The sequence below is a fragment of the Oncorhynchus mykiss genome, chromosome 16, assembly GCF_057628025.1.
Source record: "Oncorhynchus mykiss isolate SJ-2025 chromosome 16, ASM5762802v1, whole genome shotgun sequence".
Classification (NCBI taxonomy): domain Eukaryota; kingdom Metazoa; phylum Chordata; class Actinopteri; order Salmoniformes; family Salmonidae; genus Oncorhynchus; species Oncorhynchus mykiss.
Window position 1 is genome coordinate 40,960,265 of NC_143037.1, and position 26,320 is coordinate 40,986,584.

The 26,320-nt window shown below is 41.8% G+C and overlaps 1 protein-coding gene and 1 long non-coding RNA gene across 2 annotated transcripts in view; one reads left to right on the plus strand and one right to left on the minus strand.

The window, feature by feature from the left end:
* The window catches only part of LOC110491908 (copine 5a), a 65,753-nt gene extending 41,404 nt beyond the window's left edge, over positions 1-24,349 (plus strand). Inside the window, exons 8-16 of the mRNA XM_090201605.1 lie at positions 769-822; positions 939-1,000; positions 1,285-1,331; positions 1,498-1,679; positions 10,060-10,187; positions 13,294-13,396; positions 13,531-13,588; positions 14,399-14,472; positions 14,818-24,349. Of these exons, the coding sequence (XP_090057731.1) occupies positions 769-822; positions 939-1,000; positions 1,285-1,331; positions 1,498-1,679; positions 10,060-10,187; positions 13,294-13,396; positions 13,531-13,588; positions 14,399-14,472; positions 14,818-15,000 (891 nt within the window). The 3' untranslated portion in view covers positions 15,001-24,349. The remainder of the gene's footprint in view (positions 1-768; positions 823-938; positions 1,001-1,284; positions 1,332-1,497; positions 1,680-10,059; positions 10,188-13,293; positions 13,397-13,530; positions 13,589-14,398; positions 14,473-14,817) is intronic.
* Positions 24,350-24,687: 338 nt separating this feature from the next.
* On the minus strand, positions 24,688-26,320 carry LOC149976897 (uncharacterized). Its single transcript, XR_016487258.1, has 2 exons — positions 25,927-26,320; positions 24,688-25,761 (listed from the first exon to the last, which is right to left on the minus strand). It is a non-coding gene; the product is annotated as an uncharacterized LOC149976897 (long non-coding RNA).

Here is a 26,320-nt window from a genome sequence, read left to right on the forward strand (position 1 = left end):
AGCCTCAATTCGTCGGGGCATGGACTCTAGAAGGTGTCGAAAGCGTTCCACAGGGATGCTGGCTGATGTCGATTCCAATGCTTCCCAAAGTTGTGTCAAGTTGGATGGATGTCCTTTGGTTGGTAGACCATTCTTGATACACACAGGAAACTGTTGAGAGTACCCCGTTCAAAGGCACTTAATTACAGTATTTTGTCATGCTCTGAATGGCACACAAACAATTGTCTCAAAGACTAAAATCCTTCTTTAACCTCTCCTCAACTTTATCTATACCGATTGAAGTGGATTTAACAAGTGACATCAATAAGGGATCATAGTTTCACCTGGATTCACCTACTCAGTCTCTCATGTTTTGTATACTCAGTGTACATACACTACCTTTCAAAAGTTTGAGGTCACTTAGAAATGTCCTTGTTTTTGAAGAAAAATTTCTTTTTTTGTCCATTTAAAATAACATAAAATTTATCAGAAATACAGTGTAGGCATTGTTAATGTTGTAAATGACTATTGTAGCTGGAAACGGCAGATTTTTTTATGGAATATCTACATAGGCCCATTATCAGCAACCACCACCATTCCAATTTCATGTTTTCAATTTTCATTACTATTACCAGGCATATCCTTTCAGCTGTCAAGTTTGTTGTACCTTGAATAGATATGCACATCCACATTATGCACAATATTTACCACAAGCATCTTCAGTTCATATTGCTTTAATAATTTGCTGTAATCGTTTTCTTATCCATTCGTTTATTTTCCACAAACCAGGTTTTAAATGCAAAAAAGAAGGGCAAGAAAAAGAAATACATCAACTCTGGCACGGTAAGTACCTTCCTCATATCTGCCTGTCAGCTTCACCATTGTGTTCATTTAGAGGGGTAATTATTGTTATCATACTATCCTTCTCCCCATCCCCCCACCCTCACTACGATCACCAGGTAACACTGCTGTCCTTCAAAGTGGAGTCAGAGTATACGTTTGTGGATTTCATCCGAGGCGGGTGAGTTGAATGTTAATTAGCCCAGTGTTGATTCGGCCCATCGTTATGTGGATAAACAGCTTGAGAACCCCCCAGACTAAAGGTCTTGGACATGGAGCAGTGTGAATGTGATGCAAATAACTCCATCTAACCAGTTAGTCAATTTGGCCCATAGGACCAGGGACAGAGTAATGGAACTACTCAATAAACTATTGATCAAAGTCCTGGTTGAAGAGGTTTGGTCCTCTCAGACGCCAGTATTCTAATTTGGATCAAGTTTATCTATTTTATGTCCTTCCCACCAGGACACAACTCAACTTCACAGTAGCCATCGACTTCACTGCTTCTAATGGTAAGTCTGGAGCTTAGGGCTGTCATAGGCCATATAAAAAATACATTTATGCACATATTATATAACACAGTGGAATAGGTCACGACAGGAATCAGCAGTGAGTGGACATTCATTTATATTCATTTCAGTTGTGTCTCTATGTGTGTTTGTCTGTGCTCTCTGACAGGTAATCCGTCTCAGCCCACTTCCCTCCACTACATGAACCCGTACCAGATGAATGCCTACGCCATGGCACTCAAAGCTGTGGGGGAGATCATCCAGGACTATGACAGTGACAAGCTTTTCCCAGCCTATGGCTTCGGAGCCAAGCTGCCCCCCGACGGAAAGATCTCCCACGCCTTCCCTCTGGTTAGACACACACAAACACTGCTACTAGACACACTCTGATAGATCCAAATCCAGAAGTGCATACACATATTTTGTATCAGATTGGAGTAAGAAACCTCCAGCTATATTTCAGATTCTTTCTCATGGTGTGCTTCTCTATTTTGTGCCCATTTGTACCTTTAATACAACTAAAGTTGTAGGTGTATGTGTGTTAGTATCTTTAGGTGTGAATATGTGGGTTAATCTGTGTTTCATGTGGGGGAGAGGCAGAGAAGCAGGCAAAAAAAAGGGGGAGTGGGAGCAAATGCGGTTAGAGACCACTGTACCAGGGCCCTAAACTCAAAATCAGCTCCTGCGTTTCAAGGAGAAGAGCAGCATTTTAAAGGGTTGGGGCTGATTGTGCAGCCAATCATGCCCTTGATTGGCCTAAGAGCCAAAGCAGGACTCAATCACAGGATAGGAATGTGCTGAAAGGAGTCTTGCATTGCGGCAGAAGAGGCCTTTAGCCATAGCAGAACCACAGTAAAGTCTATGAATTCAATTATACAATGGCTGGGTCTAATCCTGGATGCTGATTGGTTAAAACCGTGTTCCAGCCAGTGTCTATTCTACCTCTTACCATCGGCTAAGGCTATGGTGGCGAAATACCTATTTACTCTTCCATCTCACTGCGCAATCCACTGTCTCATCAGACCAGCAGTGGTGAACGATGGCTATTGGACCTAGTGGGAGAAACAAAATCTTCCAACACGTTGTACCAACAACAACAAAAATTACAGAAACATTGCATCACTTAATGCGTCCAACTGAATCTAACAGGCCTGAGGTTGAGCCACTCTTTGGTCTGCCACTAACAAATAAAATACAACTTTATTTGCCACATGCGCCAAATTCAACAAGTGTAGACCTTACCTTGAAATGCTTACTTACAAGACCTTAATCAACAGTGAAGATCAAGAAAAGTAAAAAAAAATATTTAACAAATAAACTAAAGTAAAAAATAATAAAAAGTAACACAATAAAATAACAATAACGAGGCTATATACAGGGGGTACCGGTACCGAGTCGATGTGCGGGGGTACATGTTAGTCAAGGTAACTTGAACATGTAGGTAGGGGTGAAGTGACTGCATAGATAATAAACAGAGAGTAGCAGCAGTGTACAAACAATGGGGGGTAAATAGTAAATGCATGTAAATAGTCCGGTGGCCATTTGATTAATTGTTCAGCAGTTATGGCATACAAGCTGTTAAGGAGCCTTTTGGTCCTAGACTTGGCGCTCCGGTACCGCTTTCCGTGCGGTATCAGAGAAAACAGTCCATGACTTGGGTGACTGGAGTCTCTGACAAGTTTTTCCCCTGACACCGCCAATTATATAGGTCCTGGGTGGCAGGAAGCTTGGCCCCAGTGATGTGCTGGGCCGCATGCACTACCCTCTGTAGCGCCTTACGGTCAGATGCCGAGCAGTTGCCATACCAGGCAGTGATGCAACCGGTCAGGATGCTCTTGATTGGGCAGCTGTAAAGGTTTTTGAGGATCTGGGGATCCATGCCAAATGTTTTCAGTCTCCTGAAGGGGAAAAGGTGTTGTCGTGCCCTTTTCACAACTGTCTTGGTGTGTTTGGACCATGATAGTTTGTTGGTGATGTGGACACCAAGGAACTTCAACCTCTCGACCCGCTCCACTACAGCCCTGTTGATGTTAATGGGGGCCCTCCTTTTCCTGTAGTATACGACACGAGCGAATTGGAGTGGGTCTAGTGTATCCGGGAGGATGCTGTTGATGTGAGCCATGATCAGCCATGAGTGCTACGGGGCGGGAATCATTTAGGCAGGTTACCTTCACTTCCTTGGGCACAGGGACTATGGTGGTCTGCTTGAAACATGTAGGTATTACAGACTTGGTCAGGGAGAGTTTGAACATGTCATTGAAGACACTTGCCAGTTAGTTCGCACATACTTTGAGTACACGTCCTGGTAATCCATCTGGCCCCGCAGCTTTGAATGTTAACCTGTTTAAAGGTCTTACTCACATCGGCTACCGAGAGTGTTATCAGACAGTCGTCCAGAACAGCTCGTCCGCTCGTGTATGCTTCAGTGTTGCTTGCCTTGAAGCGAGCATAAAGGGCATTTAGCTCATCTGGTAGGCTCACATCTGGGTTTCCCTTTGTTGTCCGTAATAGTTTTCAAGCCCTGCCACTTCCAACGAGCTTCAGAGCCAGTGTATTAGGATTCAATCTTAATCCTGTATTGACGCTTTGCTTGTTTGATGGTTCGTCTGAGGGCATAGCGGGATTTCTAGTGTCCCACTCCTTGAAAGCGGCAGCTCTAGCCTTTAGCTTGATGTGGCTGTTGCCTGTAATCCATGGCTTCTGGTTGGGATATGTATGTACGGTCACTGTGGGGACGACGTCGTCGATGCACTTATTGATTAAGCCGATGACTGAGGTAGTATACTCCTCAATGTCATTGGATGAATCCCGGAAAATATGATCCACGTTAGTTGTGGAGGAGTACTTAGTCCAGGCTACAAAGAGGTTGAGCTGAAGACGACTGAGGACGACATCAGGGCCTTCAGGCCAACTCCATCTCCATCGGCTGGAATCATAGGAAGGCTACAGGAAGGCTACAGAGAAGCTGAGGACAATATCAGGGCCAGCCACCCAATTGCATCATCTGGCATCGATAATCAGGCATCACCATCATCAAATAATTTAGCCTAACTCCAGTGGGTTGCCACTTTCCAGAAGCTCCAGTCTCCGCCATAAGTGGGCACACTGTTGTGAAAGAACTCTCCGATGCTGGCTCCATTAGCATTAAAAAGCAAATTCTTTGTTTTGTTAATCTATACAATTGTTTTGTCTACCATATTTATTTATCTTTATCTGTAGGCCTGTACTGCAATTCAGATTTTAGCTGCGTAATAATACAATAAACCTTTCATTAAAAAATCACACTATCAGTGACAACAGTGTCAGATCAAAGGATGTAATTGTGACAGTCTCGTGATGCTGAAAGGACGCTGACTGTAATACGCAGCGCATTCCACTCAGACATAATAAGCCAGTAGGTCCCAATCATAAGAACATAAAAACACAACCATTAGGCTAAGCAATTCCCAATAGAAATGTACAACTGTTACTTCCCATTAACATCTTTTTCACATTCCGCACACAAAGTACCTGGTGATCTAAAGTTTGAATGCAACAGTGTTCCCCCCACTAAGTTATTTTCAAAGACATAGCTCCGACAGCAAGCGAGCTGCAATAAAAACACAGTCCCACCCACTAGATGACGATCATTTTAAACTGACACTACATGACCAAAATTATATGGACACATACTGATCGGACATCTCATTCCAAAATTGTGAGCGTTAATATGCAACACCTATCTCAACAATCCATTTCTGTATGGACCTCACATTCTGCAAGATGGCATTGTCACGCTGAAACAGGAAAGGCCTTCTCCAAACTGTTGCCACAAATTTGGAAGGACAGAATTGTCTAGAATGTCATTGTATGCTGTAGTGTAATGATTTCCCTTCTCTGGAATTAAGGGGCCTGAACCATGAAAAACATCCCTATTGGCACTATACACGCGGGCAGGTAGCGTTCTCCTGGCATTTGCCAAACCCAGATTCTTCTGTCGGACTGCCAGATGGTGAAGCGTGATTCATCACTCCGCAGAACGTGTTTCCACTGCTCCTGAGTCAAATAGCGGCGAGCTTTACACCACTCCAGCTGACACTTGGAGGCTTGTGTGCGGCTAATCGGCCATGGAAACCCATTTCGTGAAGCTCCCTATGAACAGTTCTTGTGCTGATGTTGCTTCCAGAGGCAGTTTGGAACTCGGTAGTGAGTGTTGCAACCAAGGACAGACGATTTTTACACGATACGCATTTCAGCACTCAGTAGTCGCATTCTGTGAGCTTGTGTGGCCTACCACTTCGCAGCTGAGCCGTTGTTGCTTCTAGACGTTTCCAATTCACAATAACAGCACTTACAGTTGGCCGGTGCAGCTCTAGCAGGGCAGAAATTTGATGAACTGACTTGTTGGGAAGGCGGCAATCCTATAACGATGCCATGTTGAAAGTCACTGAGCTCTTCAGTAAGGCCATTCCACTGACAATGTTTGGCTATGGAGATTGCATGGTGGTGTGCTCAATTTTGTTCTTCCAATTTCTGATTGGATGTTTTTTTGTCTTCAGTGTTAACCCTTTCCTTTCCAACACAAACTCTGCTATTTTTAAACGGTTGCGCAAGGATGGTAATTTACCTGTCTTTTGTCAGCTCGCTTGCGCTCAGATGGGAGGGATAGAAATATTTGAGGTGTGTCCTTAAAAACATGATCCAAAGTGCTAATTTCAGGCAGTGCTGGTAGGGATATTTAAAGCTTCGATATGTAACTTTTTGGGCGACCCAACCAAATTCACATATAAGGTAAATTATAGATCTGTCATTCTCATTGTAAGCAAGTCTAAGAAGCAGTACTGTAGGTCTGTTCTATGTGCGCTATTTCTATGCTTTTTTTTTGCATCTTTTACTTCCGGTTTTGTACACCTGTTTCAAACAGCTGAAAATACAATACTTTTGGTTATTGAAAATATTATTCACAGGAGTTTAGATGGTTATTGAAAATATATTTCTCTCAGGGGTTCAACTTTGGTTTTAGAAGTGGGGGGACATGATTATGTCAGATAAACACTCCAAATAGCCTACCTGACCGCTTGGAGTCGTCCGCATGGTCCTAAACTCCAAGCGGGCTGTCATGTGCCTTTTTCTGAGGAGTGGCTTCTGTCTGGCCACTCTACACTAAAGGCCAGATTGGAGGAGTGCTGCAGGGATGGTTGTCCAACTGGAAAGTTCTCCCATGAGGAGTGGCTTCTGTCTGGCCACTCTACACTAAAGGCCAGATTGGAGGAGTGCTGCAGGGATGGTTGTCCAACTGGAAAGTTCTCCCATTTCCACAGAGGAACTCTGGAGCTCTGTCAGAGTAACCATCAGGTTCTTGTTCACCTCCCTGGCCAAGGCCCTTCCCTTGCTCAGTTTGGCCAGGCAGCCAGCTCTGGGAAGAGTCTTGGTGGTTCCAAACTTCTTCCATTTAAGAATGATACCCTTCCCCAGATCTGTGCCACGACACAATCCTGCCTTGGAGCTCTACAGACAATTCCTTCCACCTCAGGGCTTTGTTTTGCTCTGTTGACTGTGGGACCTTATATAGACAGGTCTGCGTTTCTAAATCACGTCCAATCAATTTAATTTACTTCAAGTTGAAGAAACATCTCAAGGATGATCAATGGGAACAGGATGCACCTGAGCTCAATTTCGAGTCTCATAGAGAAGGATCTGAATACTTTTTTTTAATAAATAGCAAAATATTCTTAAAACCTGGTTTTTACTTTGTCATCATGAGGTATTGTGTGTAGATTGATGAGGAAAAAATATACACTACCATTCAAAAGTTTGGGGTTACTTAGAAATGTCCTTGTTTTCCATGAAAAAATAAATGAAATTAGTTGCAAAATGAATAGGAAATATAGTCAAGAGATTGACAAGGTTATAAATAATTATTTTTATTGAAATAACAATTATGTCTTTCAAACTTCGCTTTCGTCAAAGAATCCTCAATTTGCAGCAATTACAGCCTTGCAGACCGTTGGCATTCTAGTTGTCAATTTGTTGAGGTAATCTGAAGAGATTTCATCCCATTCTTCCTGAAGCCCCTCCCACAAGTTGGATTGGCTTGATGTGCACTTCTTATGTATCATACGGTCAAGCTGCTCCCACAACAGCTCAATAGGGTTGAGATCCGGTGACTGTGCTGGCCACCCTATTATAGACAGAATACCAGCTGACTGCTTCTTCCCTAAATAGTTATTGCATAGTTTGGAGCTGTGCTTTGGGTCATTGTCTTGTTGTAGAAGGAAATGGGCTCCAATTAAGCGCCGGTGTTACAAAATGGAGTGATAGCCTTCCTTCTTCAAGATCCCTTTCACCCTGTACAAATATCCCACTTTACCACCACCAAAGCATCCCCAGACTGTCACATTGCCTCCACCATGCTTGACAAGCACTCCTCCAGCATCTTTTCATTTTTTCATTTCTTCTTTGTGATCCGAACACCTCAAACTTAGATTTGTCTGTCCATGACAATTCCATAACAATTTTTTGCCTATCTTCCTCTGTCCAGTATCTGTGTTATTTTGCCCATCTTAATCTTTTCTTTATATTGGCCAGTCTGAGATATGGATTTTTCTTTGCAACTCTGTCTAGAAGGCCAGCATCCTGGAGTCGCCTCTTCACTGTTGACGTTGAGACTGGTGTTTTGCAGGTACTATTTAATGAAGCTGCCTGTTGAGGGCGTCTGTTTCTCAAACTAGACACTCTAATGTACTTGTCCTTTAGCTCAGTTGTGCACTGGGGCCTCCCACTCCTCTTTTTATTCTGGTTAGAGCCAGTTTGCGCTGTTCTGTGAGGGGAGAAGTACATAGCGTTGCACCAGATCTTCAGTTTCTTGGCAATTTCTCGTATGAAATAGCCTTAATTTCTCAGAACAAGAATAGACTGATGAGTTTCAGAAGAAATGTCTTTGTTTCTGGACATTTTGAGTCTGTAATCGTACCCACAAATGCTGATGCTCCAGATACTCAGCTAGTCTAAAGAAGGCCAGTTTTATTGCTTCTTTAATCAGAACTGCAGTTTTCAACTGTGCTAAAATAATTGAAAAAGGGTTTTCTAATTGATCCATTATAATTAATTATTAAAATTATAAACACGGATTAGCTAACACAATGTGGCATTGGGACACAGGAGTGATGATTGCTGATAATGGGCCTCTGTACACCCATGTAGATATTCCTTAAAATTCCAGCTACAATAGTAATTTACAACATGACTACACTGTATTTCTGATCAATTTGATGTTATTTCAATGGCCAAAAAAACAGCTTTTCTTTCAATAACAAGGAATATTTCTAATTGACCCCAAACATTTGAACAGTAGTGTATATTTAACACATTTTAGAATAAGGCTGTAACTTAACAAATGTGTAAAAAGTCAAGTGGTCTGAATACTTTCCCGAATGCATTTTGTGCAGGATTTTGTGTAATGCTGCCCATTACGGGTTGGTGTGGACAAGGCCAGTCGGCAGGGAGGCTTGTTATCGGTTATTCATGGTTAACCTTGCTTCGGTGAACCTTCTGAGAGCTGGAGAAGCCTGTGACTCACCCAGCACTTGAATATCAAACACACAGCTGTCCAAGAAATAGCAAGTGTGTACCTTCAATAACCAAGCTATGATGATGCAGCCTGTTTGATTTGAAACTTTGAATCCAACCCTCAATCAGGAAGGGAGGGGGAGAGAGAAGGGGATCATCTGCTTGAGGATGTGGAGCGCTGCTTCTGGGAATCTCTCCCCCATGAGGAGGAGATGTGCTGATGATGAGAAAAGTAAACAAGCACGCAAATCAACTGGCAGACACATACAAGTAATTTTCCGTTGTTTGGCTTCATATACTTTCCCTCCACTTAAACATTTGCCTAAAATAAATGATTTATCTCAGATCATTCAGATTCAGAAGAAAGGGACATTGTGACAATAGATAATCAATCAGAGAATGTATGCCTTGCTTTAAAGTTGCTGTTCATCAAACCAAAATGCTGATTTCCTTCCTGACACATTTTCCAAAAGTAAACATCTCAAGGGCAACCCTGAGGGTGTCTGCTGTCTGTCTGTCCGTATGATGGTAGAGTGTTCTCTCGTCACTCCATCACATCTCAAACACCAGCAGTAGACGTGCCCACTCATTGTCTCAGTGCAGCTGTGACAGCGTTCTGTCTGCTGAGTGAGGACCAGGGTGTGGTGCAGGGGCCGAGTCTCATCACCGTGGTCACAGCTGGCCACACGCACTCAGAAGCCGGCTTATCTCCCAGGCATGCGGGGGCCTCCCAGCGTCCTCACTTCCTTCTGAGGAGCCTCCCCCAATCACAGGTTCCGCTCTACTGGTGGCTGTTGTCAAGCCAACAGAGCTCTCTGACCTGCAGCATTACTTCCCAAACAACTACAACAACAACAAAACAATGCATGAGCACTGTGAACACTGGGCTGGTTGGTTCTCCAGTGGCAGTTTAATATTGAAGTCCCATATTTATTATAAAAAGATTGTTATTTATTATTTTCAATTTTTGTTTGTTTTATTGTTATTACGCTGCACATTTATCTCTTACTTTTCCTGGGCCTTGTTGTAGAAAGTAGTGGTTGTGTAAAGGTAGTTTGATTGTTGAGGTTTTGATCACCAGTGAAACAATTTACCATAAAGTTATTGATAACTGAATGTCTTTAAGTACATTAAGGCTGACAACTGTTTCATGGTGACATGCATCTCCTCCTGTCCCATGCAGAGTGGTGACAATGAAAACCCAAACTGTGTGGGGATAGAGGGAGTGCTGGAGGCATACTTCCAGGGCCTCAGAACGGTCCAACTCTACGGACCCACCAACTTCTCTCCAGTCATCAACCAGGTGGCACGGTAAGGAGACCACAATGGACTGGACCTCTGGAAACCTCTGACACACTACACACTCATAATATGAGCTCAGTAGACAATACAGGAATGAACTTGATTTGAATGCAAGGTGCAACACTACTACCTAGTGGGCGGCAGGTAGCCAAGCCGGCTTTAAACTTACTCTTGAAAGTTGTAATAGTAGAATGCACAAGGTGAAATTTAGAAACTGGGTAGTGCATCATCAATTCCTTTTGCCATGTTAGTCATTGCATACCTTAGAGAGCTATTTATAACTTGTTAGAAATGTCCAGATTAACTAGCCCATTAGATAGTGTTGTATTTTTTTTGTCACTCGAATATCACATGAATACACATTAGACATGGAAAACTGCTAAATGTTATTTGCAACCCATGACAAAATATGTAGAACTGCAGGAAATAAGCTTTAAACATGCAAAATTCTCTCCACCAACAAGAGGCGTGTGAACAGTTTGTGTCAGGAACATTGCTTGTGCCCATAGAAATAGGCGTGGTGCGTGCACAGGGGAGGAGCACGGGATTTTCCTCAATGCTGGAAGAGGGGCCTCAAGTGAAAACATTTGGGAACCCCTGTACTAGATTAGAACGCACACACACACAGCCCCTTGACATGCAAGGCTATACTATGTACTTGAAGCTGTTATCTCTGCCAGGCTCTTTCTCCCCAAGCCAGCGATCCTCTCCCTCTTACGAGCAGATGGCTGGCGCACGTATTATTCATTCTTAATATTCCCTGTACAGGCAGGCTTCATACCTTACATAGAGCACACGCTCCTGTTGCATAGATAATGTGCTACATTGTCTTGGACCAGAGTGTCTGGAGGAGGGTTTATACAGTATGAGTCTATTGGGGCTCATTGTAGGAGCACCATGTGGAGAATGTGTGTGGAGAATGTGTCTTTCGGACAACTGATGTTCTTCTGTAGCTTCTGCTCTGAGTAGTATGATTCAAGGGTTTTTCTACATTGTAGAATAATAGTGAAGATATCAAAACTATGAAATAACACAATTGGAATCATGTAGTAACCAAAAAAGTGTTAAACAAATCAAAATATATTTTATATTTCAGATTCTTCAAAGCAGCCACCCTTTGCCTTGATCACAGCGTTGCACAATCTTGGCATTCTCTCAACCAGCTTCATGAGGTAGTCACTTGGAATGCATTTCAGTTAACTGGTGTGCCTTGTTAATTTGTGAAATTGCTATCATTCTTAATGCGTTTGAACCAATCAGTTGTGTTGTGACAAGGTAGGGGAGGTATACAGAAGATAGCCCTATTTGGTAAAAGACCAAGTCCATATTATGGTAAGAACAGCTCAAATAAGCAAAGAGAAATGACAGTCCATCATTACTTTAAGACATGACGGTCAGTCAATCTGGAACATTTCAAGAACTTTGAAAGTTTCTTCAAGTGCTGTCGCAAAAACCATCAAGCGCTATGATGAAACTGCCTCTCATGAGGACCGCCACAGGAAAGGAAGACCCAGAGTTACCTCTGCTGCAGAGTTCATTAGAGTTACCAGCCTCAGAAACTGCAGGCCAAATAAATGCTTCACAGAGTTCAAGTAACAGGCACATCTCAACATCAACTGTTCAGAGGAGACTGCGTGAATCAGGCCTTTGTGGTCGAATTGCTGCAAAGAAACCACTACTAAAGGACACCAATAAGAAGAAGAGACTTGCTTGGGCCAAGAAACACAAGCAATGGACTCACCAGACCAGTGGATATCTGTCCTTTGGTCTGATGAGTCCAAATTTGAGATTTAACCAGTCAGTGATTTAACCAGCATGGCTACCACAGCATTCTGCAGCGATACGCCATCCCATCTGGTTTGCGCTTAATGGGGACAATCATTTGTTTTTCAACAGGACAATGAACCAACACACCTCCAGGCTGTGTAAGGGCTATTTGACCAAGAAGGGGAGTGATGGAGTGCTGCATCAGATGACCTGGCCTCCACAATCACCCGACCTCAACCCAATTGAGATGGTTAGGGATGTGTTGGACCGCAGAGTGAAGGAAAGCAGCCAACAAGTGCTCAGCATATGTGGGAACTCCTTCAAGACCATTGGACAAGCATTCCAGGTGAAGCTGATTGAGAGAATGCCAAGAGTGTGCAAAACTGTGGCTACTTTGAAGAATCTCCGATATAAAATATATTATGATTTGTTTAACACTTTTTTGGTTACTACATCATTCCATATGTGTTATTTCATAGTGTTGATGTCTTCACTATTATTCTACAATGTAGAAAATAGTAAAAAAAATAAAGGAAAACCCTTGAATGAGTAGGTGTGTCCAAACTTTTGACTGCTACTGTATGGATTTTGGGTTGAAAAGATGTTGAAAAGACGTCTTTCAACCAATTTTGATCTTTGAGAAGTGTACTAGCCCCTGTGTCATCCCACTACCCTTACAGCTCACTGTTACCTGTCTAACATCCCGTAGGTCTTTATATGTCTCTGACACCCCTGGATTTTAGATATATCAGAGCGCAGTAAATCCCTTGGTCAGGGGGGGATAGTGGTCATAGCTCTGGTCTCACTCAGACAGGGATCGATGCTACACTCAGCCAGGTGGAACATCTTATTTACCTTTATTAGGAATGTAATCTCGGAGCCTAAACCAGGTGAAGGACACTCCAGGGAGAACATTGCCGACTCAGACAAACAACTGTGAGACGCGTCTTGGAGCTTGTCTAACATAATAACACATTGGGCCTGGAATGTATTGACTGTCTCTGTTGTTCATTTTATTCCTCACAGTGCCTGTGGCTCACTTGGTGAAATTGGAATGAAGGGGATTTGGAAAAAATGTAATTTTTCTCTTTTGTTTTTGTTCGCTCCTCTCGTTCTGAGATGAGAGGTGCCAACTGGGTAATGCCAGAGGTCAAAGTGTCTTGGCTCACTGGATAACGGTCCTTAATTACAGTATCTCTCTAGTGAGAGGCTGTAAACATTTGCCATCACATATAAACTCACTCACTCTCAATCTCACTCCGGCACACACTCCTAACACTGCTTGTTAATGCTCTTGTGTGTGTGTGTATGTATGTGTGCGTGTGCGTGCGTGCATGTGCTCCCTCAGGTCTGCACAGGATGTGACAGATGGCTCTCAGTACTTTGTGTTGTTGATGATCACAGACGGAGTTATCTCTGACATGGTGCAGACCAAGGAGGCTGTGGTCAACGTGAGTGGAGTACACAGTACAGTTCCTCCTTCAGCAGGGCCATCTTATCTGCAGACAGTGCACTATCGTGGCTGTCTGAAAACCAAGCATAGCCTACTACTGTTTGTCTGTAATTCCTCTTTCTTTCCCTACAGGCAGCTGCTCTCCCCATGTCCATCATCATCGTAGGGGTTGGACCTGCAAAGTTTGACGGTGAGTGTGGCGCCCCTGAAGGTAGAATAGAGAAGCACAGTGGCTCCTGCACAGCTGTTATTATATTTTTAAGGTGCATTTCTCCTTTGAGTGTTCCTTTAGAAAGTCAGTGTTGCAGTGTCAAGTATCCAGGCCCTCTTCAGATCAATGACTCCTTAAGGGGAGAGAGGGAGGGAGGGAGGGTAGTCTCTGTTTCAGCCCAGTGAGGTGTAACTCTGGGCATCATCTGCGCTCGATTCTGCTGAATTTTCCCCTTGGTTAGGCAATCGAACGCTGTGAAGTCAGTCAGGCATTGCAGAGGTCATGAGTTCAGACCGCTTGATGGCACTTCAGGAGAGAAACTCTTCAGAAGTAGCTATGTCTGAAAATGTGTGTTGATATGTGTGCTTCAAGGCTTGTTGTCTGGTTTATTTTCATTTTGGCTGCACTCCTGTCTGTGTGTGTCTGTGCATTCATGTGGATGTGTCTATCTAAGAGTTTGTGTACTGTAGTGTGGCAGGATTGTGTGCAGTTATGAATACTTGTTGATGTCTGGGTTGAGTTGTCCGAGTATCAGACTCAACGAGAAGAGTCCTCAATGAGGTTTTCTATAAGCCAGCTGAATTCTGTAAGCCTTTTAGAATTACCTTTCTTTTCAAAAGCACTTACAGCATAAATGGGTCCACAGTGCTTAGCAGTGATTAGTCCAATTTTAAATAACTGCTAGGAGCACATAACATTTTCCTTCTAGTATCTGTAGATGTTTTGACTTCAACTGTTGCCCAGAGTGCTAGTTCTGAAAAGCTTATCATATGTTGTGTTTCTGTCTAGCCATGGAGGAGCTGGATGGAGATGAGGTCAGAGTGTCCTCCAGAGGGCGCTTTGCTGAAAGAGACATTGTGCAGGTAGGCTGTGGCCAGACAACAAGTGAGTATCTCAATTGCATATCATAGATGCCTCGCATCCTCTCTCCTCGCCTCCTTCTCAAAAGCCATTGGATGGATGAAAAGGTCAGCAGTCTGACCTTCTCATCCAAGGGGGTTTGAGAAGCAGCAGAGGAATCAAGGAAATGCAACTGAGACTCTCCAAATTAAACTTTAATTTGTTGCTTTAGTCTTTGTGCAGTGTATTTGATGTTCATGATCAGTAGGACCAAGAAGTTTATTCTCCCAGACATTCAATACTTTCAGTACCCTACTACAGTAGTGTGTCCTGTCCGTGTTGTAATTCATCCCCCAACTCCCATACAGTTTGTTCCTTTCCGGGACTACATGGACCAGTCAGGGAACCAGGTCCTGAGCATGGCCCGGCTGGCCAAAGACGTGCTGGCTGAGATCCCCGAGCAGCTTCTGGGCTTCATGAAGACCAGAGGCATCGAGCCCCGGCCTGCTCTCTCCTCATCAGAGCTGCCCAAGCTCCACAGGCATATCTGACACCTATCACTGTAGTGGGACAGCACCTCTCAACACCCTAACTGGGTCTACACACATTTGTTGTGCACATACACACACACACTTGACATCTCTCTCATCTCTTCAAACCCTATGCCATCTCATTGCAAGTCGATGGCCCCTCTCCCTAACTCTACAGCGTGCATACTGTAGCTAAACACAGTACAGTACATACACACATAGAATGAGTCTATGTATACATTGTGTATTTGAACACATAGGGGTGAGTAGATATAGCACCCAATGCAATACACACAAGCACAGTGATTTCTGAAGAGAAGGAATACATATAACTTACTATGCCATGATGTGACACAATACAAAGTTCACATGCATATGCAGAAGGGGGAGTTACAGACTGTGAAAGTTACTGATGTAGAATATACATATCTAAGAAACTGAAACAAAAATACTATTAGATTTTTCCTTTCAGCTCTGGAGTGTGTATATATATACAGTATATGCAAAGCAGCTTAGCCATCAACTGAATATAAAACACATAAACAACTGGACATATTGCTTTCAGCCCATACCTCCAAACCCACACCCTCTTACATTAGGTTACTCTTTTTATACACATACATCTGCTTGAATTACTGTATCCTATCCACTGGAATGACAGGAATACATGCTCTCATGTAACAAACAACATGTTTTATTTATGTTGACTTTCTACTTCATGCAGATGTTGGATCTTAATTTGATCACTCTTTGGTAGCAGAAAATGTTCCTGCATATCAAGACATTCAAATGAGCCTTGTGATTCACTGAAAACCTGCAGTTGTCTTTTTCGCCATGTGGGGGTAGTCAAATCATTCTGACAATAGCCAGCTATCAAAATCATCATCCCTCACTCACTCAAAAGCTAAAAGCACCAGACAGAATATGAATAAATGTCCTACTGCTACTGTAGGCCTATAGGTCCTATTACCGCAATATTCAAATGTATCCATACACATCAACAACCATCCTCTTATATAGCTTAATAACACAACATAGATATTGGTCTCCACTATGACACAAGTGTATCCGAAATGTGGCTGTACGTTAGGCTACACCTAAACTATAGCTTAAGTAATTGCACACACAGGCCTATAATATCAGATGTAAAGACAAGATGAAATTGAGAATAGTGAGGTAGCCTACAGAACGGAGCGCAATGGTGCTTGAAAGAGACCGACTGATTTTAAAACCAAAAAGACACAACCCATGATTTTTCTTTATCTATAGTATATATATGGCTCACCACCTAGATTTAGCTCCTATGTAGCAGAAGTTGAATTTATGTTTTTTACGTTGGATAAAAATAGATAAAAATAGAGACTACAAAATGGAATATCATACAATGCATTTGAGGAACAATTGGAAAGTAATTCTGCTTTGATAGTTGTTAAACTTGTAAACTCACTATTGAGAAAATTGTATTTTAGTGTTTTGTGAGAGCTCTTCTTTGTCTACACCCATTCAGCATCATTCACACCCTCTTTAAGCTTTAGCTCCACCCATCTCCTTGAGTTCAGAGTGCACAATTGATGCTCTGGCCAATGATTTGATTACCTCTGGATAACATGAAAACAGCCAAACCAGCTCTGATGGCAACAATTTTGTTATGCCTTTTTGCAGATGTTTACTAACATATTCAATATTCAACGGGTGTTGTACACTTTAGCTTAAGACATATAGCTAGCTACCTAGGTAAACAATTAACCTAGCTAGGTAAACAACATGTAAGATCACACACGTCACGTCACCTAGCTAGGGAGCCAGCCGGCTAACGCTAGCTAACAGTACACTAGCTTGAAATGAAACCACTTTCTGTCAGAATTAGAAACGTGTAATATCTGAAAATGTAGCTAGCTGGACTATCTTACCTGTATACATCATCATGCATGATGGACACGTCTCCCTGTCACGGATCCACGCTACAAATGCCCTTAGCTTGAAGATGTAATCCGGAAACAGGTGTTTTCTCATCTCTTTAGCTATCATACTCTAATTCCACTGATTTCAAAACTCGATCCTCCAGAAAGTGGAGAGCAAAAAAGCCACGTTCGACAGGATTACCAACACAGACTGACCAGCTCAAATAGACAAAGCCTTCTACATGGCAGACCAATCCAAATTCATCTCTCGGCATGTCAAGCTCACTCATTATCTCAGCCAATCATGGTTAGTGGGTAGGTTGCTGTCTTTTTATGTGGCTTAACCAACAAGGCTCGTAATTTAACAATTTTATTTGTATTTACAGATGGCATACAAGTTTGTTATTAAAGCACATGAAAGTTCACATGTTCAAGAAGGCATTTCTGCCAAAAACGCATTTTGATTTTAAAAAAATGCTTTACGTTCAAACAGCTCTCCTGTGAAGTCGTGACTTGCGACATACGCCTAGCTTCCTGAATCGGGTCAAATATTATCGAAAAGAGGGTTACGAATCAACTGCCAAAATTATGTTCAATTGTAGCCTGGGGTGGTCTAGCGGTCAGGGCTGTGCAAATATAGACCAAATATGTTGCTGTGGGTTCGATTCTGTCCCACTCCCTTCTGGCAAATACGGTGCCTTCAGAAAGTATTCACACCCCTTGGCTTTTTCCACATTTGTTGTGTTACAAAGTGGGATTTAATTGTCATTTTCTGTCAATGAACTACATAAAATACTATGATGTCAAAGTGGAAAACAATATAGCACTATATCTTGATTTAATACATCTTGGAATCCCCTTTGTCAGTGATTACAGCTGTAAGTCTTTTGGGGGTAAATCTCTAAGAGCTTTCCACACCTGGATTGTGCAACATTTGCCCATTATTCTTTTCAAAATTCTTCAAGCTCTGTCAAGTTGGTTGTTGATCATTGCTAGACAACCATTTTCAATTCTTGCCATAGATTTTCAGGCAAGTAAAAACTCTAACTGTGTGGATTTGGCCTTTGGTTATTGTCCTGCTGAAAGGTAAATTCATCTCCCAGTGTCTGGTGGAAAGCAGACTGAACCAGGTGTTCCTGTAGGATTTAGCCTGTGCTTAGCTCCATTACGTTTAAAAAAATGCATCCTGAAAAACTCCTTAACGATTCAAATCATACCCATAACACAGCCACCACTATGCTTGAAAGTATGGAGAGTGGTACACAGTAATGTGTTGTATTGGATTTGCCCCAAATTGCTTTGCCACACTTTTTGCAGTATTACTTTAGTGCCTTGTTGCAAACAGGATGCATGTTTTGTAATATTTGTATTCTGTACAGACTTCCTTCTTTTCAATTAGGTTAGTATTGTGGAGTAACTACAATGTTGTTGACCCATCCTCAGTTTTTTCCTATCAGTCATTAAACTCTGTGACTGTTTTAAAGTCACCATTGGCCTCATGGTGAAATCCCTGAGTGATTTCTTTCCTCTCTGGCAACTGTGTTAGGAAGGATGCCTGTATCTTTGCAGTGACTGGGTGTATTGACACACCATCCAAAGTTTAATTAATAACTTCTCCGTGATCAAAGGGATATTCAATATCTGCTTTTTATTTTTATTCATCTAGCAATAAGTGCCATTTGAGAGGCATTGGAAAACCTCCCTGGTCTTTGTGTTTGAAATTCACTACTCGACCGAGAGACCTTACAACAATCTGTATACGTGGGGTACAGAAATTAGGTAGCCATTAAAACATCTTATTAAACACATAGAGTCCATGTAACGTATTATATTTTTACTCCTGAACTGATTTAGGCTTCCCATAACAAAGGGGTTGAATACTTATTGATTCAAAGCATTTCAGCTTTACATTTTTTATTAATTTGTAAACATTTCGAAAAACATAATTCCACTTTAACATTATGGGGTATTGTGTGTAGGCCAGTGACCAAAACATCTCAATATAATACATTTTCAATTCAGGCTGTAACCCAACAAGATGTGGAAAATTCAAGGTGTGTGAATACTTTCTGAAGGCATTGTATGCAAGCCAACCTTGCCAACAGACAAAAAGAGCTGTGGATCAGTGGTTCACCAATCAGGGCCTTTGATGGGCTTGGGACCATCAGGCGACATGGTGACAACAGATACACAGAAATGTTCTTGCAACGTTCCCATGAACTGTGTCTTGAACATTAATACCTTATATTCTGAGAACATGGCAACCATGTTCTGTGTATAAGAATGTAGAATATTCTCCTACCCCACAGGAAACTGGACACATGAATGTTCTTGCAACGTTCCCATGAAACACGTCTAGAACATTCCTATCCTAAGTTCTGAGAACATGTTAATCACGTTCCAAGTTCTATTTGACATTAAGGGAATGGTCTCTTGGAAACACTCCTTGCACATCACAGGAACATTCCTATGAAAACTTTAGTTAATGACCTTATGAGACACTAAAGGGAACATTCTCTAAAGTTGTGGGAGCGTTTGTTGTTAGCTTGGTCAATCCCCTGAATGACTTGATTTTAGCTACACATTTAAAAAATGGACAGTCCAGGGATATTTTATCCCAATCTTGATAAGAAATGACCATACCAGGCGCTTTTATTTTAAAGACAGTTGTATTTAATGGATAACATAAATAGAAAGCAACTCAAATAATAATTGGCTAAACCAACATTAGTTTTTATTCAAACAAAGTGTCTGGTAAATTTGCTGTGGTAAACGAGGAAATATGTTATTTATATTTTACTGAATTCTTGTCAAATACATAAATCGACCCTAGTCTTCAAAAAGGACTACATTGTTCCAATGATAATACCAACCAGAGGGGAACATATCTTGAAATACTTTGGTTTCATTGAGCTGAAGACACTTCTTTGATGTGTAAATTATCAGACTATTCGTTTTACTCCTTGAAAACATTGAAATAAATTCAATAAACTTGTGGGCCTAATGTAGGCTATAGACTATCTAAATGAATTGACAAATTTACAATCCGATGGTGGAACTCCAAGGACAAACTTACAAGTCCTCTGAAGTTTTTAATTTCCACCTCAAAATCGCTGACCTGAATCTCAGCACATAGAGTTTATTTTCAATTTCTTTGTTTGTTTTCTCTTTCAATGGTGGAATCAGTCAACATAGCATTAATTGTAGCTTGCTAGGTCTGCATGTTCGATTAATTCATTTAGCCAACTGTACCTTGTACTATTTATAATCCCGTTTTAGGTTGGACGTGCGCTCACAATCTAATTGTTATTTTCCAATTATTTATTCTTTCTTAAAGGAATTTTTCCAGGAGTTTGGCAGTCCCACTCCATTTGTAAATTTTGTATTTTTTATTGAAGAGATGAACAGGGTCTGAAAAGGGGAAGATTTTAGAAGGCATATCTGTGGAAAGTAGGGGTGAGGACGGTGCTGCAGCTTCCCCTGATAAAAAAAAATGAATTAAATAATTCAATTTAAAAAAAAATGTACAAATAAAATAGCAAAATCACCAAATTAGTGAACTAGGCCTTTATTATTACTCCTGTATGAGCTGAGAGAAATAATCACCAGCAGAGAGGAGAAAAAAATCTCCCTAATGGAAAATAAATATACCCCCTACAAAGATGTACATTTATTATGATTCACATAATTCACACCAGATGCACGGCTACCTGCACATAGTCTACATGGGCTGCTTGAACCAGAGCCCAGTGGAACTGCAGTCTAAGGTACACTGCATGACCAAAAGTATGTGGACACCTGCTCGTCGAACATCTCATTCCAAAATCATGGCCATTAATATGGAGTTGGTCCCCCCTTTGCTGCTATAACAGCCTCCACTCTTCCGGAAATGCATTCCACTAGATGTTTGAGCATTGCTGCGGGGACTTGCTTCCATTCAGCCCCAAGAGCATTAGTGAGGTTGGGCACTGATGTTGGGCGATTAGGCCTGGCTCACAGTCTGCGTTCCAATTCATCCCAAAAGTGTTCGATGGGGTTGAGGTCAGGTCTCTGTGCAGGCCAGTCAAGTTCTTCCACACCGATCTCGACAAATCAAATCATTGTCATGCTGAAACAGGAAAGGGCCTTCCCCAATCTGTTGCCACAAAGTTGGAAGCACGGAAACGTCTAGAATATCATTGTATGCTATAGCTTTAAGATTTCCCTTCACTGGAACTAAGGGGCCTAGCCCGAACCATGACAAACAGCCCCAGACCATTATTCCTCCTCCACCAATCTTTACAGTTGGCACTATACATTCCGTCAGGTAGCGTTCTCCTGGCATCTGCCAAACCCAGATTCATCCGTCAGACTGCCAGATGGTGTAGCGTGACTCATCACTCCAGAGAATGCGTTTCCACTGCTCCTGAGCCAAATAGCGACGAGCTTTACACCACTCCACCCGATGCTTGGCATTGCGTATGGTGATCTTAGGCTTGTATGCGACTGCTCGGCCATGGAAACACATTTCATGACGCTCCCGACAAACAGTTATTGCGCTGACGTTGCTTCCTGAGGCAGTTCGGAACTCGGTAGTGAGTGTTGCAACCGAGGACAGAAGCGCTATTTTTTTACACGCTATGTGCTTCAGCACTCAGCGGTCCCATTCTGTGAGCTTGTGTGGCCTACCACTTTGTGGCTGAGCCGTTGTTGCTCCTTAACATTTCCACTTCACAATAACAGTTGACCGGGGCAGCTCTAACAGTAGGCCATTCTAATGACAGTGTTTGTATATGGAGATTGCATGGCTGTGTGCTCGATTTCATACACCTGTCATCAACGGGTGTGGCTAAAATAACCAAATCCACTAAGTCCACATACTTTTTTATTTATAGGGTACAATGTAGGTAAGGTACTACACTGTATACAAACACAGCTTCTAAATATTTGTTCAACTATTCAAATCATCCTGTTTAAGGATTATTTTCCTCCTAGGATGAAATGGGTCAAATTAAGATCAGACATCTGTATGCTTTGACTTTTATTTGCTTTGCTGAAACTAAATGACAAAAAAAGAGTCATATTATACAAACCACGTTCAAAAACACGAGCTCAGACAGTTGACTGTCAGTGGGGAGGTGAACGAAGAGGTTATCCTTGACAAACTTGACATTCAGTGTTTTGTTGTTTGTTTTGTTGTTGATTGATCTGATGCAGGAAGCAGGTCCTGTGTTGTGAACCAGGAGAGTGTCGACAGGGCAGGTATGGGGCCCAGGTCACATGTTCATTAGTGCCAGTCGCTCTCACCCTGTTCTCTATCATACCCATCCTGCCCAGCAGGGGCTGAGGCTGGGCGCACATTACTCCCTGCTGGAACACAAATGCCAGTCTGTGCCCCCCTGCAGAGATAGAGGGAGACTATAGGGTGGAGGGGAGGGAGGTTGAGGAGTGGGACAGTAGAGGTCCTGTGTTTTTTTCGTGTGTGGTTGTCCTGTAAAGAATGGAGAAAGCGAGAGGAAGATGATATTTATTGAATTTGTTGCTAATTGTGTTATTATAATTCAGTGGAGAACTCAGGCTCAGAACTAGGAATTAGAACCCTGTTGCTACCTGAAGCTCCAGGCTTAGTTCTGATCATAGAAATAGAATCCTATTCTATTTCCATGGTTCTGATTCGATTTCTATGGTTTTGATTCGGACTCACGTTCTATCAGAGCTGACATCACAGCATTACAATGTTAATAATCCTCTGGTTGTGACATCATTAAAAAGTGGCTTGAAAAACATCACAGGATACTGGAATGTCCATATGCCAAATGACAGCTCTCAAAATGTTCATCAAAATGAATACAGGAAAGCACTTTTTACACCAGTATGTGTTGACCACAGCATTTGACATTGCCAATTTTGAGTTAACACTCTAGATCCTACTATTAATTGTATTTGCACAGTATCAGATGGAATGGAAACCGAATGAATCACTAAGATGCAGCAATAATTCAATAATTAATTCAACTGACTCCTTTGTAGAGTGGCTCAGAGCTACCACCTAGTGGTCACTAATAGTTTAAGGCACTTCTGAGAGAGTCTAATCATATTAATTTGTTAGGTGCTTATACTTGTCCTATTGTGTACTTGTGAATAGGACAGGTATCTTTTTGCATAATCCAACTCCTCCTGAAACACCCGCAGAGATTGCAGTCACAGTATAAGGATATTACAGATCAACATGATTCCCTGGTAGATATGTGTTCAGTTGATAATGCCTGCTGTACTGTGAGGTGAGGTTGACTCTGGCCCAAACTATACTGGTTAAGATGGGGACTGGTGTGTGGCCTTTACAATCCCTCACTTTGCAAAGCCATGTCTGTCAGTGTGGCGAGGGATGTATTTGTGTGCCACAGTTAGTTGTGCGTCTCTGTAGGCCCCATTGGTTAGACCTTGTCTTGTACAGTGACAAGAGTTAGCATGCTGGGACTTTATATTATACAATTCTTGTTTTTTGGTGTTTGATTATAATATTTTGTTGATTATGATTCGTCGCTGTCCATTAAAGCTATGTCGAAAACTATATATCTCCAATAGCGTAATATGCATTTAACTTGTGTTTCTTAACATTTTCCTTTTGAGCAACATATTTCCCCTCAAACCGAGAATGCTAAATGTTTTGTACCATGGGATTTAGTTAGTGTTTAGAACAACATATGTGAATAGATAAATTCATGTGAATGTTATCTCAATGAAGACGTATAATGCAACTGATATGAACATCAACTGAAGAGCTTGTTACAGTAATATGCTAGAATTTGCAGGTTTACTTTTTCTATGAGGTTGTCCTCTTATTTTGATGTGTCATGATTGCAAAATGATACATATAATCAGTTATCAGTTATTGTTCCTGTCAAATAGGTTATGCATTTGTCAATGCCCGGTTCTGTTATTATCAAATGTACAGTATTTCAACCAAGGACAGCCAACTAATTTGAATAACTTTAGTTTGCCATATTGGATATTCATAAAGGTGGGAGAAAACTCCAAAAGTATTTGTATAGATTGTGCAGTGAGTGTTAACTATCGGGTGATTTTAAATGAGGAGAGAGCCCTTAGTAATGCAAAATGAAAAATGAATGCTTATAAAAGGAATCTTTTTTTTTTCGCATATTATGTCTATGAATTGACGGTTTGGTTCTTGTGTTGAGATTCACACTGTCAGCCAATGTCTTTGAAACCCATACCAGTGGTTTTTGGCTTCACATACCATAAATCTGTGGCTGTGATTCAATCCGATCATGGGTTATAGGCATTGCGGTTTTAAAAGGCAATGTTCCTGCGTTCACAAAGATCCCATTCACAGTAAACGCTGCATACGTCGGCTCAATGGAGAATTGCCTTTAAAATCTGCGAAGCCTATCACCCTCGATTGACTTGAATCCCAGCCTAACTCAGCTTCATGTGAACACATCAGGTTACATTAAAGCGCTTCAAACAAAGTTCCAGAGTGTGTGGGTTTATTTGTGTTCATTTTTTCTGAAGACCTGTACTTTCAGTTTACAGGACTGTCTTCCTTAGCGTCTACATACTCTTGATCTAGGGATCTTGGTGCCATCTTGTGGTAGTGAAAATGCACTAAGTATCAACTCCACAATAAAGTAGAATATGCACATACAAAATACATTTGTTTAAACATACAGAACACATTTTGAAAATGTCTGAACATCAGGTCCTGAAGATCCATTAAGGTCCATGATGTAGAAGGAGGGGATAGTGGGTCTACATGAAGAAGTAGAGCTTGGGAATAGATCTATAGATAGTGTGCAAAGCTGTCATCAAGGCAAAGGGTGGCTACTTTGAAGAATCTAAAATATAATTTGATTTGTTTAACACTTTTTTTGGTTACTACATGATTCCATGTGTTATTTCATAGTTTGATGTCTTCACTGTTATTCTACAATGTAGAAAATAGTACAAAATAAAGATAAACCCTGGAATGAGGTGTGTCCAAACTTTTGCAGTAGCGGTAGGGTAGGCTGTTTGGAGTGTTCAGCCAGCTGGATTTAGAACCGCAGTCGCCACAGAGCAGGCTGACAGGCTGTGTCAAGCCAAAGCTTCTGGAAGGCACGGGAGAGTAGAGCATAGTTAAGTTTGTATGTGTTGCGCTCTTTCAGTTGTAAAAGCAAGCAGAGCAGAAACTGACTACTCTTTAGTTGACTGATGTAGCTGGCATGGTAACTTCTGTTTAACTGAACATTAAAAGACTAAACTAGTCTTTATTCGCAGTAAAGTTAGCTAATGTTTCATCCCCTCTCGACTGCGGTCGAATGAATAAGCTATGCTAGCTAGTAGCTACCATAGCCAGGTCAGTTCCAGCCTCTAGTTATCTGTCAGATAACAGCCCACAGCTGTAATCGCAGCAAAAGGTGGCGCTACAAAGTATTAACTTAAGGGGGCTGAATAATTTTGCACGCCCAGTTTTTCAGTTTTTGATTTGTTAAAAAAGTTTGAAATATCCAATAAATGTCGTTCCACTTCACGATTGTGTCCCACTTGTTGTTGATTCTTCACAAAAAAAATACAGTTTTATATCTTTATGTTTGAAGCCTGAAATGTGGCAAAAGGTCGCAAAGTTCAAGGGGGCCGAATATTTTCGCAAGGCACTGTAACTCCACTCTGACGACTTAATTAGAAAAACTATAGTACTGTGTGCCAACCACTGTCAATTATACAGTTACAGCATAGTGGGTCAATTACTGTAGTACACACATGCAAATATACCCTGATATTTGCCAGCTCCACGTTCTCCAGCGGGCCTCATCTGCAGCGTGTTCAGGCTGGCCTCACTCTTCCCATTACAGCTCCTGTATCCCTCCAACACCTTCCTGCCCAGGGCTTCCAATATCCCATCCTGCACATAGGGTTAATGGGTGTTCGTCAGTACAAGAGCCATGTGAGGCTGAGTGAGTTCAAGTTTCACTGCCTTACACTCCCACTGTATCTCATTGTCCTAGATTAGGACTCTATGATGACTTTGTCCCTGTAGTGTTCACTTTGTGTATGCGTGTGTACATACTGTAGGAATGCAAGCAGTTGTGTGTGCTGTCTGTCTGTGAACAGTTCACGTTTCCAATCCCTGTCCTTCTCTCTCTGGATGGCATGGGTAATGATGTCAATCTGTTGGGTCAGCTGCTCGGTCTCCTGCTACCTGGATACAAACAAAGTACGTTTCAAATTTGACAGATTTTAAGTGCTTTGCATTCATGCATTCTTCACAGTATGCTCTCTCAGTGGTTCTTGGATGATTAAGAATGCAGAACTCAACAACATATTTTTCTACACAGGTCATTTGAATACAGGTAGTTCAATCATTATTGGCACTATGTCTCCGTCTGCTGCAGCCTCTTCTCCTCCTTGGTGGCCATCTTGGACAGCTTCTGAATCACCTCCCTCTTCACGGCCAGGGATTA